The sequence below is a fragment of the Anomaloglossus baeobatrachus genome, chromosome 2, assembly GCF_048569485.1.
Source record: "Anomaloglossus baeobatrachus isolate aAnoBae1 chromosome 2, aAnoBae1.hap1, whole genome shotgun sequence".
In the NCBI taxonomy this organism is placed as follows: Eukaryota; Metazoa; Chordata; class Amphibia; order Anura; family Aromobatidae; genus Anomaloglossus; species Anomaloglossus baeobatrachus.
In genome coordinates this window covers 646,057,538-646,074,864 of record NC_134354.1, presented here as the reverse complement: position 1 = coordinate 646,074,864, position 17,327 = coordinate 646,057,538, and the positions used below count along the sequence as shown (strand labels likewise).

Below are 17,327 nucleotides of genomic sequence, written 5' to 3'. Positions count from 1 at the left end.
TCTTGTGAGGGAAAACATTACTGTGGAAATAATGCAACAAAATACCAGAGGAGAACGTACAGCAACAACCACCAAATACCTCAAGATCAGAAGAGATTTTACCAATTGCACTGAATGCTTTCATTTAACAAACCTGGATACATATATTGTGTAGTCTTCAGTACACTACGATACCCTGCAGCTGCCACAAGCCTGTGCCCTCCGAGCACGTCTGCAAGCAGCACTATTCTCACAATCAAAAGGGAGAAAACCCCTGACAAGCCTTCCTAAGGCTATGTTCACACAGGGCGTTTTTAGCATGGTTTTTGCCTCGGTTTTATGCAAATCCATGCTAATAAAATGCTGCCTTTAGGCCCTGTGCGCACTTGCCGGTTTTTGCCGCGGATTTCCTGCGGTTTCGCTGCATGTTATGTTCATAACATCTCTGCAGTGAATCAACAGCAAAACCTAAGGGAAAAAAAAAATCCTGTGCGCACTATGCGGATTTTGACAGCTGCATGTTTTGCTGCGGGATTCCCGCAGCAAAAACAATTGCATGTCACTTCTTTTCCGCACATCGCTGCGGGATTTCACTCCATTGACAGCAATGTAATTGTGAAATCCCGCAGGGAATAACGCAGGCAGCAAATTCTGTGCGGTTCATTGCGTTTTCCTGCGTTATTCCCTCCGGAATTTCGCAGTTTACCTGCGGTAATGTACATCGCTGTCTGCGGCTTGCAGGGAAGTGATGTCATTATGACAGGAAGCGGAGCAGAGTAAACACACACACACACACACATAGAAAGCAAACGGACATATAGAAAAAACAAAACATGTGGGCTCCGCCGTATTTTTAGCGTCCAGCCGAGGTAAACACACAGCGGCGGCCCGGTATTCTCAGGCTGGGGAGGGCGAGGAACAGGGTTAATTCCCCCCCCCTCCCGCAGCCGAGAATATCAGCACGCAGCTGCCCCGGGACTGTCGCATCCATTATGCGGCAGTCCCAGAGTGTCCCGGCTCTTCCAGATACCGTGATGCGGTGGCAATCAGGGTAATATAAGGAGTTAATGGCGGCGGATCGCCGCCACTAAGTCCAGGCTTGATCATGGCAGCGTCTATGTGACAGCTGACATGATCAACCCGTAAGTAAAGTGAAAAACACACACCGAAAAATCCTTTATTTTAAATAAAACACAAAAAAGCCCCTGGTTCACCCCCTCCGAAACACACAGCTTCGGCATAATCCACGTCCTGCGATGCTCGCATCCAGCCGCGACTGACACTGACAACACTGAATGCAGCCTCGCAGCGAGACAGCAGAGGTAATTACAGGGCATTTCCCACAGCCGGTAATGTGAACTCACATTACCGCTCGGGAGAAATGCAGCGTGTGCTCACAGGGACTCTTATCTATTCTTCTGTCTTCTATTCTTCTGTCTATTTATCTGTCTGCTATCTATCTCAGAAGGAAATAACCTTTTTTTTTTTTCAATGTGCTTTATTGCATTGAATGCATTAAAGCACATGTACCAACCCGCATGCGGCAAAACCGCGAACAATACCGCGGTAAAACCGCAGCAAACCACATGCGGTTTTCGGGTGCGGTTTGCCGCGGGTGCGGTAATCTTTCAGACCCGGCGGAATTTTCTTAAGAAAATTCCGTTTTCCAGTGCGCACAGGGCCTCAGAATCCCAGCAAAGCCTATGAGATTACAGAAATCTCATACACAGTTTGTTTTCCCCAGACTGTGTTCTCAACCGCCCTGGTTTTTGCCGCATTATTACAAGAAAGAGCATGTCAATTCTTTTACCAGCGGTTTCGTCTTGGTTTTTCACCCTAGTGATGGGCAGAATCGCAGATACCCTGGTTAGACCCGCCGATACATAGTAATTAAATACATGGTCCATGCTCGGAATTGATCCAGGGTATCTGGCTAGAGGCTGTGCTGGGCATCATAATATTGGGGGGCACCCCAAGCCAATTTTTTTACACCACAATTAGAAGCGCATCTAAGACTGGAAGCTGTCAGACACGCTGTAATTCATGATGGGGGCGTGTCTGGCTACAACCAATCACAGACGGCAGTGGGCGAGGAAAGGAATGAATATGCAAGAGGCTAATGAGCAGCCCCCGAAGTAGGAGGTGCCGCGGGAGCAGATACAGCCGCACCGAAAACTGGTAAGTATAGAGTTTTTGTTTTTTTGGGGTTTTTTTTAATATTAGAGTACCGGAAATGCAAAAAAACACTATAAAAACCAGGCCAAAAAAATACCAAAAACGCAAAAAACGACCGGGAGACTTCCTGCCACAAGATAAGGTTTTGCTGTAGGAAAAAAAAAAACACTTAAGAGGTGCACTTAACCCCTGCAAGACATCTGCCATACATGCACTGTGCTAGTCAGAATGTATGGAGAGCTCACCCAATGCTCGGCAGGTAATGGCTGTGCATTACAGCCAGAACCTGCCGTTAACACTCGCGGTTGGAACTCCACGATTGTTAATCTGTTAAATTTCGTTGTCAAACTTGACAGCAGAATTTTAACATGCTCCTGCATGGGGACACTCCATTGACATGATCGCGCGTCGCTAATGAGTTGCTATGACAGCAGAGAGATCTGCTGAAGATGGCAGCACCCGATGGAAACCCTGCCTATGGTTGGGCTTCTATGTTCCCTATAAACAGCAATGCTATAGGATTGCTGTACATAGCACAAGCGATCAGACGATCATTAAAGTCTATTAAGAATATGATTAGAAACAGTGAAGAAAAAAAAAAAAAAGTCACCCGTCTTTTTTGCCCCTTTAAGGCTATGTGCGCACGTAGCGTTCTGTCACTTCTTAGAACGCGCGCTTCGGGCAGCAGCCGAAGCGCTGCGCTCTAATACGCCACATGCGCACGTCTTCTGCATAATCTTCATACATTATGCTGGGGATGCAGGACGCATGCAGTTACGCTCAGGGCTGTGGAGTCGGTAAGCCAAACCTTCGACTCCGACTCCGACTCCTCAAATTCTCTTGCACCGACTCCGACTCCGGCTCCGACTCCGACTCCTACATATATTGCTTATAGTTAGGTGAAAAATTTATTGTAGTACATGAATATGTGTATGTGAACATCAGACATTTAATAATTTTTATGATACAATAATCAAGATATTTGGATAGAACATAAAATATATTTATTGGAATACAACTTTAGAACACAAAAAACTGTAATAAATTGTAAATATGTAATACACTATGTAATATACAGTAGATTACATATATATCTTGTGTGTGTATATACACTGTATATATATATATATTATATATATTACATATTTACAATTTATTAGTTTTTTTGTGTTCTAAAGTTGTATTCCAATAAATATTTTATGTTCTATCCAAATATCTTGATTATTGTATCATAAAAACAATTAAATGTCTGATGTTCACATTGTACTACAATAAATTTTTCACTTAAATATAAGCATTATACTAAATGTTGTTATTTAGTAAAATATTCAGCACATTCTGCATTGCACTCCTGTCCCCAATTTATTATATATTTTAGGAGTCGGAGTCAGTGCATTTTATACCGACTCCGACTCCGACTCCGACTCCACCAAAATGAGCTCCGACTCCGACTCCACGACTCCGACTCCGACTCCACAGCCCTGGTTACGCTGCGGTGCAGATCGCAGCGTAACTGCATGCAAATACGCAACGTGCGCACATAGCCTAAGGCTACTTTCAGGCATTCGGTTTTTGCTCTGCGGCACAATACGGCATTCTGCAGAAAAACCGCAACCGTTTTTTTTGCCGCCGGTTGCGGGTTTTTTTGCATAGACTTACATTAGTGCCGTATTGTGCCGCATGGGCTTGCGTTCGGTCCGGTTTTTGCCGCATGCGGCAGATTTAGCCGATGCCGCGGCCGGATGGAACGTTGCCTGCAACGTTTTTTTGCTCCAGCAAAAAAAACGCATTGCGCCGCATCCGGCCGCTGCGGCGCATTTTCAATGCATGCCTATGGATGCCGGCTGCGGCGCGATGCGGAAAAAAACGCATCCGGCCGCCGCATGCGGTTTCTTCCACTGCGCATGCTCAGTAACGTGACGCAACCGGAAAAAAACGGACCGGCCGCATGTAAAAACGTATGCAAAGGATGCTGTGTTTTCGCCGCATCCGTTGCATAGGTTTCACAGCCGGATTGAGCCGCACTGCAAAAACCGGATGTGTGAAAGTAGCCTAAAACATTTATACATATTCGGCTCAGCCACATTCAGAAGAGTCCGATCCATCACAATATAAAAATAATTAACCAGATCAGTAAAGAAAAATTGAAGAACCCCAAAATAACAGGGTTTTTTTTTATTGCCGCAATACCACAAAAAAAAAAAAAATGTAACAAGCGGTCAAAACGTCATATCTATCCTAAATTGGTATCAATAAAAACAATCCTGCCCCGAAAAAAAAAACAAAAAAAAAAAAACAGAGCTCCATCGAAGAACAATGAGAACATGACAGGTCTTGGAAAATGGTGGCAACCCCCTAATTATTTTTTGCAAATTCTGATTTATTTTTTTTCACCAGTAAAATAACTTATAAGGCTATGTGCGCACTAGGCGTTTTTGCCGCGTTTTTAGCGGCGTTTTTTACCGCGTTTTTGTGCTGAAAACGCAGTGACATTGCTTCCCCAGCAATGTCAATGGGTTTTCAGAAGTGCTGTCCTCACACAGCGTTTTTATTTAGCTGTGTTTTTGTGGTGACCACAAAAACGCAGCATGTCAATTATTTCTGCGTTTTCCACTGCGTTTTTCACTCATTGAATTCAATGAGATGTTAAAAACGCAATGAATAACGCATATAGCCGCGTTTCTATGACTAAAAACGCAGCCATAAACGCAAGGGGTGGGTACTACAGTGACGTGTACAGGAAGAGGATTCCTTCTGTTGGTAAACACAGAAGCATGAATCCTCCCGGTACCGTCACCGCTGCCTCCACCTCCCGTCCTGTGCATGTCAGCTCCGTGCGGCGCCATGTCTGGGCGGGAGGTGGAGGCAGCGGCGAAAACCAAAGTGAACAGTACAAAAAAAAAATGTCATATACTCACCTGTCCGCAGGGTCCCGGTGCCATGCCCGCTCCCATCTCCTCCCGGTCCCGCCGCTCTGGCTGTGTGCAGTCTCCCCGGGGCAGGACCTTGCTTGCAGGACCTGGCGCTGATCACCTGATGCAGTCACCTGACGCATCAGCTGATCGCGGTGTCGCCGGCTTTTTCGCGCCCGGCCGGCTATCAGCTGATCCTGCCGTCAGGGGACTTCATCAGCTGATTACCGGCAGCTCCGGCAGCGATCGTATAGGATCAGACTCCTGTCCAATCGATCGCTCCAGGAGCTGCCGGTAATCACCACAGCACATAAGTGAGTATTATTTTTTTTTTTTTTTCTACTGATGCATCAGCTGATTGTATATTCGGCTTTTATACAATCAGCTGATGTGTGATGGGATTCAGGCACTTGATCCTGACACATCATCTGATCGCTTTGCCTTCCAGCAAACCGATCAGATGATATTGGATCCTGATTGGACGGCGCGGGACCCTGACCCAGGATTACTGCGGAGGGGGGTTTATTTCAATAAAGATGGAGTCACTAATTGTGTTGTGTTTTATTTCTAATAAAAATATTTTTCTGTGTGTTGTGTTTTTTTTTTATCATTACTAGAAATTCATGGTGGCCATGCCTAATATTGGCGTGACACCATGAATTTCGGGCTTAGGGCTAGCTGATAATATACAGCTAGCCCTAACTCCATTATTACCTAGCTAGCCACCCGGCATCAGGGCAGCTAGAAGAGTTGGATACAGCGCCAGAAGATGGCGCTTCTATGAAAGCGCCATTTTCTGGGGTGGCTGCGGACTGCAATTCGCAGTGGGGGTGCCCAGAAAGCATGGGCACCCTGCACTGTGGATTCCAATCCCCAGCTGCCTAGTTGTACCCGGCTGGACTCAAAAATTAGGCGAAGCCCACGTCATTTTTTTTTTTAATTATTTCATGAAATAATTAAAAAAAAAAGGGCTTCTCTATATTTTTGGTTCCCAGCCGGGTACAAATAGGCAGCTGGGGGTTGGGGGCAGCCCGTATCTGCCTGCTGTACCCGGCTAGCATACAAAAATATGGCGAAGCCCATGTCATTTTTTTTTTCTTTTTGGGCAAAAAACTGCATACAGTCCTGGATGGAGGCTGCTGAGCCTTGTAGTTCTGCAGCTGCTGCCTGCTCTCCTGCATACACTAGTGAATGGAGGATGCTGAGACTTGTAGTTCTGCAGCTGCTGTCTGCTCTCCTGCATACACTAGTGAATGGAGGATGCTGAGACTTGTAGTTCTACAGCTGCTGTCTGCTCTCCTGCATACACTAGTGAATGGAGGATGCTGAGACTTGTAGTTCTGCAGCTGCTGTCTGCTCTCCTGCATACACTAGTGAATGGAGGATGCTGAGACTTGTAGTTCTGCAGCTGCTGTCTGCTCTCCTGTATACACTAGTTCTGCAGCTGTCTGCTCTCCTGCATACAATGAACATTTTGAAGAAGGAAATGACATCAGACCTTTTTTTTTTTTTTTCATCAACAATCTTTAATGGCATTGTGCACTGATTAAAAACGCAGTGAGCAAAAACGCAGCAAAAAACGCACCAAATCGCGGCAAAAACGCATGCGTTTTTGCCGCGTTTTTTTAGCCGCGGGTGCGTTTTTTAGACAAAAACGCACATAAAAACGCAGCGTGAAAAAAACGCCTAGTGCGCACATAGCCTAAAACTGGACATGTTTCATAACTGCAATCAGACTGATGAGGAGAATCATACTGCAAGGGATATTTTTTGACCACAAAATGTACACCATATAAACTATTCCCAAAAAAAGTCAGAATTGTGTGAGGTTTTTCAACAATTTTCCCAATTTGGAAATTGTTCCCCGTTTTACAGTACAAGATGTGGTAAAATGAATGGTGTCATTCAAAAGTACAACTTGTCCAGCAAAAAACAAGCCCTTATGTGTGTGGACAGAAAAAAAAAAAAGTTATTGCTCTGTGAAGGAGGAAAAAAAACAATAATGGTCCACATTGATAATGGCCCAGATGCACCAAGTGCCTGTGCTTGGTTTGGACAGTCATTCTCTGCTGATAGACTCCCTTGAAAAAGATCCTAATGGTGGCCATATACAAATTAGATTAAAGTGATCATTTCAATGGGATCTGTTGACCATTTACAGCAGGGGTCTCAAACGCAGCTGGGTATATGGGCTGCACACAGGAAAAGAAATTGAGAGGGCCGCATTCTTCTTTGCAGGACAAAGTGACATTTTTAATGATTCCATGTTTTTTTCTATACACTATAGGTTCACTTTTTTTTTTTTTAACATTTTTTGCTTGTTTATTATTAGGGATGATCGAATACCTCAAATATTCAGCTTCGCGAATATCTGACACTATGCGAATATTCGATGCACAATGTAAGTCTATGGGAAGCCCATATAGTTCTGAATAGTTGTTATTCGGGTTTCCCATAGACTTACATTGCGCATCGAATATTGGTGAAGCCGAATATTTGAGGCATTCGATCATCCCTATTTATTATCACAAACCTGCACTTTTTTTGTTTAGTTAACTTTATATATAAAAAAGCATTTTTAATGGCAAAAAAAAAAAAAATGTCATGCTTTAATTTTTTTTTACATTTTATCACCTTCTTGTAATAGTTTTACAATTTTCATCATATAGTAATCTTAGCTAACATCTTGTAGTAATGTCTCCCAACCTTGTAGTATTGTGCCCAACCTTGTAGTATTGTGCCCATCCTTGTAGGTATTGTGCCCATCCTTGTAGGTATTGTGCCCATCCTTGTAGGTATTGTGCTGTTCCTACATTGTGCCCAGTAGTATTGTGCCCATCCTTATGCCCTGTAGTGTTGTGCTGATGCTTGTAATATTGTGTCCAGTGGTACTGTGCCCATCCTTTAGTAATACACACAAAAAAAAAAAAATTGGACTCACCTTGCCTCCGTTCCTTCTTATCAGGCTGTGTGTCCACGATCAGTGTTTGCACAGTTTTGGAGGCAGCGTGTTTCAGCTGCGTCCAGAACGCTGCGATGTAGAGGACAAGCCCAGTGGACGGGATTTCTAGAAATCCCATGTCCATTCTGCGTGTGCGGCCCGCAGCAAACACTGGCTTGGAGTGCGGCTCTCCGAGGCCGCAGCATGTCAGCTCTTTGATGCAGAGTCGCATGTACCCTCCCTAGGGAGAACACAGCTGGCCAAACCTTGATCGCAGGTATGGGCAACTGTGGTCTCCTGTGAGGAGACTTGCAGCCCCGCAGGTCAGGCCCGCCACGTCCAGGACACAAGTCCTGATCGCGTGCACGTACCTTAGCTGCTTGCTGCAGTCCGCAGACCCCGTGATGACCACAGCTCTATGCCACAGGTCGGCGTTGGCAGGGCTTTACTACAGTTGAATCATTTGCGGTGCCACGCAGCGCAGCTCTGTGCACTATAGCAATGGCTTGGCCGGCCAATCACCTGCAAGGAGATGACGTCATACAGCAAGGTCGTCACCTTGCATCTGATTGGCAGGTGGCAGCCATTGATATAGTGCAGACAGCTTCTCTGTGCGGCAACGTAAAGCTCTGCCGGCGCCGACGCCCGGCATAGAGCTGGGATCATCATGGGGTCTGGGCGGCCGCAACAAGCAGTGGCCCGCGTGTTTGAGACCTCTAATCTAAAGTGTATGGGGCGGTGTATGGAGCCTGACAGCACTTGCTGGCCTTTGTCCTTACAGGAGCCATTAGAAGTACCTGGAAGAGACGACCGTGCGTTAGAAATGTCAGGGGTAGTCGTCTACTGAAGGTGTGACCGATATGGACACGTTGTTAATGGCTACTCTCGGGCGCATACGTTCAGGAGGTATATTCCAAAGGTGGTCACAATGAGGTGGATACCTAACTATCTGTTCACCACTGGGACAAATGGTGAAAACTAGTGATGAGCGAGCACTACCATGCTTGGGTGTTCGGTACTTGCAATGAGCAGTTACATGCATGTATGGGTGCGACTTGAGTAACAGAGTATAATGGAGAGTCAATGGGGAACTCCAGCATTTTTCGGAGAAGTCTTCCATCACGTTCAGAAACTTCAAAAATCCAACCTGATGTATTCCATACAAATGGGGTACCTGACAGATTTTAGAACCTTTCATGTACATTTTTTTTTTTACTTTTTGACTAAATTATCATCAACTAAGTTCTGTAAGTTATTTACATGTAATATTACTATTTATTGACTTAGTGTTGGATATTTGCTTATTTTGCTTTTATCCTAGGATCTGTCTAATTGCTCATGTGAATTTGGACCTTCACATTGCAAATATATCTACATATGCTCCAGCTCATTTCTTTGGCACTCCGTTTTGTTGGGGTTTTTTTTTTCATGTAAATAGTTAATGAGTAAGAATCATTCTATACAATACATATTTCATTATAAGGGAAACTGGCATGTGCTGCTGATTGGTGGGACCAGGTCCTTAGAACACCACTGATTGGTTAGAACACTGCTCAGCCCCTGCAAGAGCCACACACAAGAGCTGTGTACGGTTTCAATAGTAAGTCTATGGATCTGTCCAATCACTCCCGGAGCTGTGGACAGGCTCAAAGGGAACCTGAGGAGTTCTGGGTGCATATTGTCAATTCCTGCCTAATTGTCCCAGCATTTAGTAGCATAGATAAAGAGATCTTTAGAAAAAGTATTTTTAAAGATCTTTATGATATGCTAATGAGCGCCTCACCTCTCTGCTGCCACCGTGGTTGATACTGGTTTTCGGCTCAGTGCGCATGATCAGTAGCCCCCAGACTTCCGGTCACGCCCACTACACCAATTTGAAGCCGGGACACGTATACTCGGCTTCATAGTTCATAGTGCGCATGACCAGAGGTCTGGGGGCTTCTGATCATGCACACCGAGCTGAAAACCAGCGTCAGCTGCTTACAAGGGCGTGCTTACATGCTAAGGGCATACAGAAAAAGCCACAGCCACACCATGATTTACCAGATACATATATGACCATTAAGCACCATGTTATGCATAAGGAACTGGATGGGGACTGAGGATAAGTCGTAATAATTATAAATCAAGGAGAAAACATGACCAAAAATCCAAAGTGCAAAGGTGAAATCTTTATTGGCATAGGGGTAGGTGCGGGGCGGCACGTAACAAGTGGGGGCGCGGACACCAATCACTGATCAGAATATACATGCATTATCACAGATTCCTTATGAACTGATATATTAGTCAATCCATAATATAATAAAATCATGTACCATCAATTGTTTCTTATATTACATGTAATTTACACAATGATAAATATATAATGGAACCGTGAGCACCATTAACAACCAGGTAGGGCCATGTCACTAATTAATAGAGAGGATACATTTCCTTCACTACCCATCCATCTGAGTTCCTGATAACTAATGGGGAGGAAAATTCCCTCAAAATTCCCATCCAACAGGGTCCCTAATCTAATTAGGACAATGTCATGGCAAAGAGTGGCAATAGCAAGACACTCAGAGGAAAAAGGTTCCAGGGCTATATATAAGTATGATAGGCCGATGGCACATTTTTACCTGGAAAGCAATGGTGGTCAGAGAGAGGTGTATGTCCGCGTCCTTCCCATTAGTTATTATCAGGAACTCAGATGGATGGGTAGTGAAGGAAATTTTTCCTCTCTATTAATTAGTGACATGGCCCTACCTGGTTGTTAATGGTGCTCACGGTTCCATTATATATTTATCATTGTGTAAATTACATGTAATATAAGAAACAATTGATGGTACATGATTTTATTATATTATGGATTGACTAATATATCAGTTCATAAGGAATCTGTGATAATGCATGTATATTCTGATCAGTGATTGGTGTCCGCGCCCCCACTTGTTATGTGCCGCCCCGCACCTACCCCTATGCCAATAAAGATTTCACCTTTGCACTTTGGATTTTTGGTCGTGTTTTCTCCTTGATTTACATGCGAAGGGGACCGACTAGCCAAGGGAAGTAACACCCTTGTGACTAGTCCCTGTAGTCATTAGCATATTATAAAGAATCTTTAAAAACTCTTTTTCTAAAGATCTCTTTATCTATGCTACTAGATACAGGGACAGTTAGGCAAGGATTAGCAATATGGACCCAGAACTGCTCATGGTTCTGGGTGCATATTGCACCTGACAGGTTCACTTTAATAGTAAGGCGGGCTTTGCACGTTGCGACATCGCAAGCCGATGCTGCGATGTCGCACGCGATAGTGCCCGCCCCCGTCGCAGGTACGATATTCGTGTGATAGCTGGCGTAGCGAAAATTATCGCTACGCCAGCTTCACACGCACTCACCCGCCCTGCGACCGTTGCTCTGGCCGTCGCCCCGCCTCCTTCCTAAGGGGGCGGGTCGTGCGGCGTCATAGCGACGTCACACGGCAGGCGACCAATAGCGGCGGAGATGAGCAGGATGTAAACATCCTGCCCACCTCCTTCCTTCCGCATATCCTACGGAAGCCGCGGTGACGCCGATAGGAGATGTTCCTCGCTCCTGCGGCTTCACACACACTGATGTGTGCTGCCGCAGGAACGAGGAACCACATCGGACCGTCGCGTCAGCGTAATTATGGATTACGCCGACGCTGCACCGATGATACGATTACGACGATTTTGCGCTCGTAAATCGTATCATCGAGCCTTTACACACTACGATGTCGCATGCGATGCCGGATGTGCGTCACTTTCAATTTGACCCCACCGACATCGCACCTGCGATATTGTAGTGTGCAAAGCCGCCCTAAGTCTATGGATCTGTACAATCACTCCCAGATCTGTGGATGGGCCCATAAAGAAAGGCCACGTGCACACCAAGTATTGGAGAGTTTATACATCTAAGTATTTATAAAACAAAACCAGAAGTGGGTGAAAATGCAGAAGTGGTGCTCATATCGCTATAAGGCTATGTGCGCACTAGAAATGTGAAGTTTCTCAAGAAAATTTCTTGAGAAACTTCTGCCAGTGAAAGATTTCCGGACCTGCGGAAAAAATCCGCACCAAATCCGCATGCGTTTTTGCCGCGGATTTGCCGCGAATTTACCGCGGATTTACCGCAGGTTTGTCCCTGCAATAAATAATAAAGATAATCGATAGACAGATAATGGATAGAGGGAAAGATGGATAGATGAATAGATAGATAGATAGAGGGATAGATAGATAGATGAATAGATAGATAGAGGGATAGATGGATAGATAGATAGATAGATAGATGGATAGATAGATAGATAGATAGAGGGATAGATAGATAGATAGATAGATAGATAGATAGATAGATAGATAGATAGATAGATAGATAGATAGATAGATAGATAGATAGACAGATAGAGGGATAGATAGATAGAGGGATAGAGGGATAGATAGATAGATAGATAGAGGGATAGATAGATAGATAGATAGAGGGATAGATAGATAGATAGATGAGAAAAACCTATATAATGTTCCACCTCCCTGCATTTTCTAAGCTGGCACCCTTTAGTGACTTTCATGTGGCACTTAGGCTACTTTCACACCTCCGGTTTTTGCTATGCGGCACAATCCGGCACTTTGCATGAAAATCGCAACCGGTTTTTTTTGCTGCCGGTTGCGATTTTCCTGCATAGACTTTAATTAGTGCCGCATGGCCTTGCGTTCCGTCCGTTTTTTGCCGCATGCGGCAGATGTAGCCGATGCGGCGGCCGGATGGAACGTTGCCTGGCACGTTTTTTCGTGCGGCAAAAAAAAACGCATCGCGCCGCATTCGGCCGATGCGGCACATTTTTCAATACATGCCTATGGCGGCCGGATGCGGCGCGATGCGGCAATAACCGCATCCGGCCGCCGCATGCGGTTTTTGCCACTGCGCATGCTCAGTAGCATGCCGCAAGCGGCAAAAACCGGACTGGCCGCAAAGGAAAAACCTATGCAAAGGATGCAGTGTTTTCACCGCATCCGTTGCATAGCTTGCACAGCCGGATTGAGCCGCAGAGCTCAAGCCGGATGTGTGAAAGCAGCCTAAAGGGTGCTTAGCCTTGTATTTAGCCATAAAATAAATAAATAATTAAAAAAAAATGACGTGAGGTCCCCCCATTTTTTGTAGCCAGCTAGGGTAAAGCAGACGGCTGCAGCCTGCAGACCACCGTTGGCAGCTTCACCTTGGCTGATAATCCAAAACAGTGGGCACCCCACGCTGTTATTTTAAATTATATAAATAATTTAAAACAAAAAACGTGGGGTCCCCCCCATATTGGATCACCAGCCAAGGTAAAGCGGACAGCTGGGGTCTGATATTCTCAGACTAGGGAGGTCCACTGTTATTGGACACTCCCCAGCCTAAAAATAGCAGGCCGCAGCCGCCCCAGAAGTGGCGCATCCATTAGACGTGCCAATCCTGGCGCTTTGCCCCAGCTCATCCCGCGCCCTGGTGCGTTGGCAAACGGGGTAATATATGGGGTTGATGCCAGATGTGTAATGTCACCTGGCATCAAGCCCTGGGGTTGGTGAGGTCAGGCGTCTATCAGATACCCGACATCACCAACCCAGTCAGTAATAATTAAAAAATAGACAACAAAAAAAGTTTTATTTGAAAAAACACTCCCCAAAACATTCCCTCTTTAACCAATTTATTGAAAAGAGCACAATCAATTCCACGTCCGGCGTAATCCAATAAGGGGGGGGGGGGGGCACGGCGATCCATACCATAGTCGCTGTCCCAGTCAATGAAGAACAGAATGTTCCCCATTGGCTGGGAGAGCTGTGCAGTGACCTGAGCTAACATCAATAGGTCAGCTCAGGTCACTGCAGGGGGATGACGAGCGCTGCCATCAGGAGCATAGATGAGATCATTACCTTCTGTGATCATCTCCTGTACTGCTGACGTCAGCGCTGTCACTGACTTATCGCGAGAGCCCGTGACGTCACCGCTAGTGACAGTCTCGGGCCGCTCGCGAGTCGGCCCTAGACAGCAGTGACAGCGCTGACGTCAGGAGGCAGGAGATCGTCACAGCAGGTAATGATCTCACCTCCTGACAGCAGCGATCGTCATCCCCGCGGCTCCCAGCACTGCAGGATGTCCGTGTCTGCCTGCGCTGCCGCGTGACAGGCTGCTGACACTGCGGGCAGACACTGATACCCTGCAGTGCAGGCAGCCGCGAGGCCGGAGCAGGACACACACTGCACAGACACCTGGAGGTCGCACGGAAGTGCTTCTGTGCGGCGTCCAGGGAGTGCGACGTGTGTTTCCTCTGCTCCTCTTCCTGGCATAATGACATCGCTTCCTGCAAAACCGCAGGCAGCGATGTGCATTACCGCAGGTGAATCGCGGCTATTCCGGTGGTATACCGCACATCATTGCTACCTGCGGAATACCCCCGGAATACCCCCGGTACCTGCGGAAATTAATGGACATGCACATTTTCTCAAGAAAGTTTCTCGAGAAAATTTTCTCAAGAAATTTTCTTGAGAAAAATCCGCACAGTGCGCACAGCTATTTTTTTTTCTCATTGAATTTCATGGGAAATGTCTGCACAAAGATTGCAGACATTTCTCAAGAAATTTCCGGGGCAAATCCGCGGGTAAATCCGCGGGAAAAACGGTCTAGTGCGCACATAGCCTAAGGCTTTGTGTCCACGAGAGAACGTAGCTGTGGATTTTTCTGCATCAAAATCCGCAGCTTTCCCGCAAAATCCGCACCTTTTCAAAGGTGCGGATTTACTGCGGATTTGATGCGGATTTTGGTGCGGATTTTTTTTTTCCCAATTTTAAAGCCAAAATCCGGATGAAAATCCGCAACAATAATTGACATGTTGCAGATTTTTCCGGATCAAAATCCGAACGAAATCCTCTGCGGAAAAATCCGCAGCGTGGGCACAGCATTTCCAAAATGCCATAGAAATGGCTGGGAAGTGCCTGAGCTGCAGATTTTTGGGAAATCCACGGCTTTTCCGCGAGAAATCCGCGGCAAAATCCGCGCATTTTCCGCAGCGTGGGCACATAGCCTTATAATTTTCCCACTCCTGGTTTTAGCTTACAAATAGGTAAAATACTGACCAAATACTCAATGTGTGTACATGGCCTAACAATTGAGCCTGTACACAGTCTTAGGCTATGTGCCCACGTTGCGTATTTGCATGCAGTTACGCTGCGTATTGCACTGCAGCGTAACTGCATGCGTCCTGCGTCCCCTGCACAATCTATGAAGACTATGCATAATCCATGCCCACGTGGCGTATTAGAACGCAGCGATTTGCATGCTGCCAAATTGCTGCATTCTAAAAAGCAACATGTCACTTCTTTTGTGCGCTCTGCATGCGGTCTCCATTCTGTCTATAGGGAGAGGCAGCATCCAGAGCGCACGAATTCTGCAGTTGGCAAAGTTTCAGAACGGAGCTTTTCAGCTGCGCTTTGAAGCGGACATGCAGTGACTTTACGCTGCGGTGCAGAGCGCACACACGTGGGCACATAGCTTTAGGCTACTTTCACACTTGCGTTGTGCGGCATCCGTCGCATTGCATTGTGTGACGGATGTAACGGATGCGTTGCATATAGTGGCACAACTGATGTGACGGATCCTGCAAAACAACGCAATCCGTTGTAGCTTTTTTTTTTTCAACGATTTACTCAACTGAGCATGCTCAGTTGTGTAAAGACAGATCCATCACAGGAATCTGTCAAATGACAGATTCCGCCACCATAGGCTTCCATTTTATAAAAACGACGGACGATGACAGAATCCTGCACATTGCGGTTTTTTTTTACACTCTGGGATTGCGCCGTTTCCCAAGGCGGCGGATTGCGACGGCTGTCAAACGACGCAAGTGTGAAAGTAGCCTTAGATGCAGACCTTAGAGCGCTGTTCTCACTGATCGGTTGGGGTCTCAGGACACGCACCCCACTGATCAGCAGCACAACAGCCCCTATAAAATATACAGATAACAGTAATATATATGATGATACCTTTTAATAGCAAAACATTTTGACCAACAACAACAGGAGCACAGATATCTTGGCAGATGTTACAGTAATGGACCATGAAACAGTGGCAATACTTGAATAATCCTTTTAACAAGGGGCTGACAAAGATTAAACAGTCCTTTCCTTTAGAAACAGCGCCACCACTGACCACAGGCTGTGTGTAGTACTGCAGCCATCAGTGCTGATCTGTAATACCAGACAATCCATGCTGGGGGGGGGGGCACCAGTCATTTCTTTCTGACAACCCCCTTAGCTATAAGATGCCAGGTCAGTCCCTGTGCCCACGGCCATCTCTTCATGGCTATCTGACAACCTTACGCCATCACAGTTGTCACCCAGCCTCCAATCAGCAGGCCCAGGAGAGCCGGTGACCCCTGGGCGGGGATGGGAGGCCGGGGCTGCCCACCAGTATACACTGCCCCTGCTCCGCCCCATGTACACCCGCTGTCAAGGAAATCTGACATCGCTGATGACAGGTGATGTCATCACACTCAGAAAGGGTTAAAGCAGCGCCAAATGCGCCTGATGACGTCAGCACACTGCCGGGCTCGGTGCACGGGCTCGGCGCAATGACGGCGGCTTATATCAGCCCTCCACCCAGGCACCGGCAGGACGTCCACCGGGAGCAGAACGTGCAGCCGCCGTGTGTACCGCCGCTCCCGCCGCCACCACCGAGGCCGCACCGCATACCGAGGCCTGCAGCGCAGCTAGGCCGCACAGCCCGGCCTACACCGCGCCACAATGCCCGCGACTGCGCGCCTCACCTGGTCAGTGATGTCGAGGACTCCCATGTCCTGCGGTCACTCAGCATGAAGTCCCGTCATGTGGCGCTATCTCCCGCGGGACGGACGACAGACTGCGGCTGCGGCGCCCGATATGCGCCTTCTCCTCGATTCTTTTTCTTATTGCTGCAGGAAGCCAGGGCCCGCCTACTGCTGGCGCTCACAGCGCCCTCTGCTGCTGCAGTACCCCGCACCAAACGCCTTCCGCTCACACTGTGCGCCCTCTAATGGCCGGCAAGGAGACAGCGCAAGCATAAATATCTGCAGAGCAGTGCGGCGCAGCGCCACCTGGTGGCCGAGAAGTGCTGTTGGTGACCGAGAAGTGCTGGTGGCCGAGAAGTGCTGCTGGTGGCCGAGAAGTGCTGGTGGCCGAGAAGTGCTGCTGGTGGCCGAGAAGTGCTGGTGACCGAGAAGTGCTGGTGGCCGAGAAGTGCTGGAGGCCGAGAAGTGCTGGTGACCGAGAAGTGCTGGAGGCCGAGAAGTGCTGGAGGCCGAGAAGTGCTGG

At 46.9% G+C, this 17,327-nt stretch overlaps 1 protein-coding gene across 8 annotated transcripts in view; it reads right to left on the bottom strand.

The window, feature by feature from the left end:
- The window catches only part of ANKRD52 (ankyrin repeat domain 52), a 137,486-nt gene extending 120,523 nt beyond the window's left edge, over positions 1 to 16,963 (bottom strand). For all 8 annotated transcript variants that reach the window (XM_075336964.1, XM_075336966.1, XM_075336965.1 and 5 more), the window contains exon 1: positions 16,805 to 16,963. In XM_075336964.1, the coding sequence (XP_075193079.1) occupies positions 16,805 to 16,831 (27 nt within the window). In that variant the 5' untranslated portion in view covers positions 16,832 to 16,963. The remainder of the gene's footprint in view (positions 1 to 16,804) is intronic.
- Between the last annotated feature and the right edge of the window lie 364 nt (positions 16,964 to 17,327).